The following is a 3,610-nucleotide window of genomic DNA, read 5'->3' as shown; positions in this document are numbered from 1 at the left end:
GCATAAAAAATTGAATGGCTGCCTAAGCTGCTTATTGCATAAGAAGTTGGGCCGCCAAATTCAAGCCAAATCTATGACTAAACTAGTGAGCTAAGTAGTTTAAGTGTGGCTTACATTTTAGTATATTTTTCTAAATGTACCCAGTGGAAGTAATGGGTACCAAGGCGGTACCTGCCACCACTGCCATTGAGTAGTTGTGCTAAGGCCGTTGCAGTTGCAAGTTGCTGGTTGTAGCCAAACTCACTTAGCAGCTGACAATGACAGTCGCCTGCTCCACCACGACTACCACCCCACTCAAGTTCACCTGCGTTAATAGCCGCCTGGCAGCCAAGTGTCTGGGAAAGGCTTGCCCAGTTGCCTAAACGACATTGTCACTTGCGGTTGGTTGGGCGCACCTCCTCCTGCTGCTGCCAGTTCGTCCTGCGCGTCCTTCTCGTCCCGATCGTCCTGTTTGCGGCTTCTGCAGTCGAGTTGCCATCGGCTCTTGGCAGGTGGAGCACCAGCGACAATGAGTCACGCTGCAGCCTGGTGAAGTGTTAAACATGCGCGCTTTTCGGCACAAATCAATTAGCGATTGAATTCGGCGGAACTCAAAGACGGCGCAAATGTCCGACGGCCAAATGGCAAATCAACTGAATGTGCAACAGCAGCAACAGCATCCGCTGCTGTCAGCCATCGCAGCGAATAATTATGCGTAAGCCATGGTCAAAGGCAGTGAGATGCCACATCAAATTGAATTGCACATGATTGAGGTGTAGCACAGCTAATTCTTGTAGAAATTGCATGGCGTTGCAAAGAGAAAGTTGAGTAATATAAATAACCAACTGGCTTAGCTACTGCTTACTTATTTAATCAAGATGCCATATTAAACAACATCGTAAGCAAAGTTTAAAGTTACGTTATAGGCTTAAAACCATTAGTAAAAATCAAGTTCAATAGCTAACTTCAAGCACTTAGTACTTTCTTCTATAGTATTCCACTTAATATTAATGTCATATTAAACAACATCGTAAGCAAAGTTTAAAGTTACGTTTAAGGCTTGAAAACATTAGTAAAAATCAATTCAATAGCAATCCCTTACTAAGTACTTACTTCTGTGGTATTCCACTTAATATTAACAAGCGATTAGGGAAGTCTTGCAGGAGCTTAATCAGCAGCAACAGGATTAAGTGCCTTAAAGATCAAGTGGCGGAGTGCAATCGCCATCGACTGCTGGCCCAAAAGACAGCCACTGCGGACGCGGACTGATACCTCAGGCACTTAGCCGGGCTAATGTGGGGCACAAACAGGAGCGGCGTCTCGGCCACACGAACCACATGCCCCACTCACCCACCTCCCACCCAGGCACCACTCAACTCTCTCGCCTTCTCTTGCAGTCAAACGCAGCGTGTGCATTACTATCCCAACCACTACAACCCGAGCCACTACTTGCCGGGCCATTACCACCAAGGACACCAAGGATACCCAGGATACCAGGGGCACCAGGCGCAGCAGGGACGACCGACGCTCCTGGCGGCCGCCAGCAGCCACAACGGTGCTTATGCGGCCACGGCGGCTGGCAGCGGCCACTCCGGCTACGGGTAAGCGAGGAGCCACCGCTGCACTGAGAGAAAGTGTGTGATGCTACGGGGAACACTCTGCCTGCATGCCACAAAAATGACACAACTATTATGGCCCAAAGGCAGCCATTTTAGGATTGAGTTTTCAAACTAATAATAAGATGGGAAAACCAAGGCAGCGAACTACGATTACCTATTTCTGCCAGTGCACAGTGAAGCCGAAATCCCAGTCCCAGTTGCGCGTCTAATGCCAGTTTGAATTTTGCAGCGGCATTGAGCCATCCGTGGAGTACGAGTTGGAGCCCGAGCCACCGTCGGGCAGCTTCTCCTCCTTTCATCCCAGCAGTGCGGGCAGTGGTCCCGCATATCCATCTGACCACCATCCACCGTCTGGGCCGCCGCCAGCGCCACCAGCGCCTCCGCCCAGCAAATCGTCAAAGAAGTCGAAGAAGAGCAGCGGTTCGGTGATGAACGCACTAACGCTGCTCTCGTTCTTCTTCTTTGTGAACATGCTGCAGAACTGCCTGAAGGATCATATGGCGGACATGAATCCCACCGTGATGGTGCTCACGGCCAGCGGCACTCGCAATCGCTTCAACAAATTAGCCGAGATGAATTCACGCGAACAGACCTCCACCACGGCCACCGAATCGGCGGCGGCAGCGGCAGTGGCAGCTGCATCATCTTGGAATCATCAGGCTGCTTTAGTTCCGGCCGTCGAGCCCAGTGTGCCGCCCTCCATTGTTGCGCCCACGGTGGTGCTGCAATCGCCCTACAGCGGTCACACGGAGCTGGCTAATAAGCCGCCCCACCAGTACCAGCCACCGGCACCGAATCCTCAGCAAAAACCCCACGATTATCGGCCCACCCACCACCTCGTCGCGGATGATGATGTTTATAATTACAACGGGCAGCGCAGACCTCCGCCCCAGACCTTCTCCACCTCCTTCTCCACCTCCAGCAATGATGGCGATTTCTATCCTAATCGCACACACATCGACCACTCGTCCCGGCCCGACTTTGAGTCGGACTCGGGCTCCGATTACTATCAGCATCACTACAACCCGTATGCCGGCGCAAACTCCCGCCGGCATCCTTGGTCTTATGGCAGGCGGCGTTACTCATCCGCACCGTGGTCTTCGGCTTCGTTGGGCGCTCAGTCGGGCGTGAGCTCTTACTTGGATAATGCCCAGCGCCGGCAAGGTGATGATGACGATGGTCATGGTTATGGCAATGGCTATGGCTATGGCTATGGCCACAGGGATAGGGATAGGGATAGGGATAGGGATGCGGATGCGGATGCAGATGGGTACTGGGATGAGGATGGTCAGCAGCGGCGACGCAGCGATGCTTTCTATACTCGCACACGCATTAATTGAATGCAAGAATTCCGCGCGCATTTCTATGTTGCATGGCGGGGATTTGCTGCATTAACCCATTGCACACAGAAATGGGGTGGCATAATGTGGTTGGGTAAAAGATTTGAATGGATTTTTAGTACAGCTCGAGCTGCGTTTATGGGTCTTTTGAACTACGCGCAGTTTGAAAACTCAATTTCTACATTTAACTTACTTGTATTGCTGATTTTCAGATGAAGTTATTGTTTAGGAAAATTCGTTCTTAATCAGAAAATGCTTGTTCAAATAAAAGTAACTCTTACAACTTTTAAGTCGAGATGTACAACCGAGGGTTAAAAATGCTTAGCTTACATGTATTTATAATTAAAAGCAAACAACGCGCATAAGAGCTGACAAAAAATGAATGGAAAAAGGCGGCGGGGCGACGTGGCAGTCAGACACCCGGCAAGTTGCAAGTTGCAATCGTAATGAAAATAAATGCTAATTTGTTGCACAACAAATTAAAAGTGCCCCCAGATTCTGCCCGGCGCTTGGCTAAGACCTTATTTTATTGCCTGCCACAGGCAACTAAGTTGCAATTTCCCACACTCACACCGCCGTTTGTCTAATACGAATCTGTTGCATGGTTACCTCCGCTAGCAGCTTACTTATTTAGTGGGATTTTGTTCTTGGCCCTCACAATCATCGCGGCCA

General features: G+C 50.1%; 1 protein-coding gene across 1 annotated transcript; it reads left to right on the top strand.

Annotated features, from left to right (window-relative positions):
- The first annotated feature begins 597 nt into the window (after positions 1 to 597).
- LOC6555302 lies at positions 598 to 2,938 on the top strand. Its single transcript, XM_001982287.2, has 3 exons — positions 598 to 694; positions 1,377 to 1,580; positions 1,828 to 2,938. The coding sequence occupies exons 1-3, from the start codon at positions 606 to 608 to the stop codon at positions 2,936 to 2,938; spliced, it is 1,404 nt and encodes a 467-aa protein (XP_001982323.1). The 5' UTR covers positions 598 to 605.
- Positions 2,939 to 3,610: the final 672 nt, after the last annotated feature.

The sequence above is a fragment of the Drosophila erecta genome, unplaced genomic scaffold (assembly GCF_003286155.1).
Source record: "Drosophila erecta strain 14021-0224.00,06,07 unplaced genomic scaffold, DereRS2 tig00000000-arrow-pilon, whole genome shotgun sequence".
Lineage (NCBI taxonomy): Eukaryota > Metazoa > Arthropoda > Insecta > Diptera > Drosophilidae > Drosophila > Drosophila erecta.
Note: the sequence above shows the minus strand (reverse complement) of the source record. Positions and strands in the feature narration are given on the sequence as shown.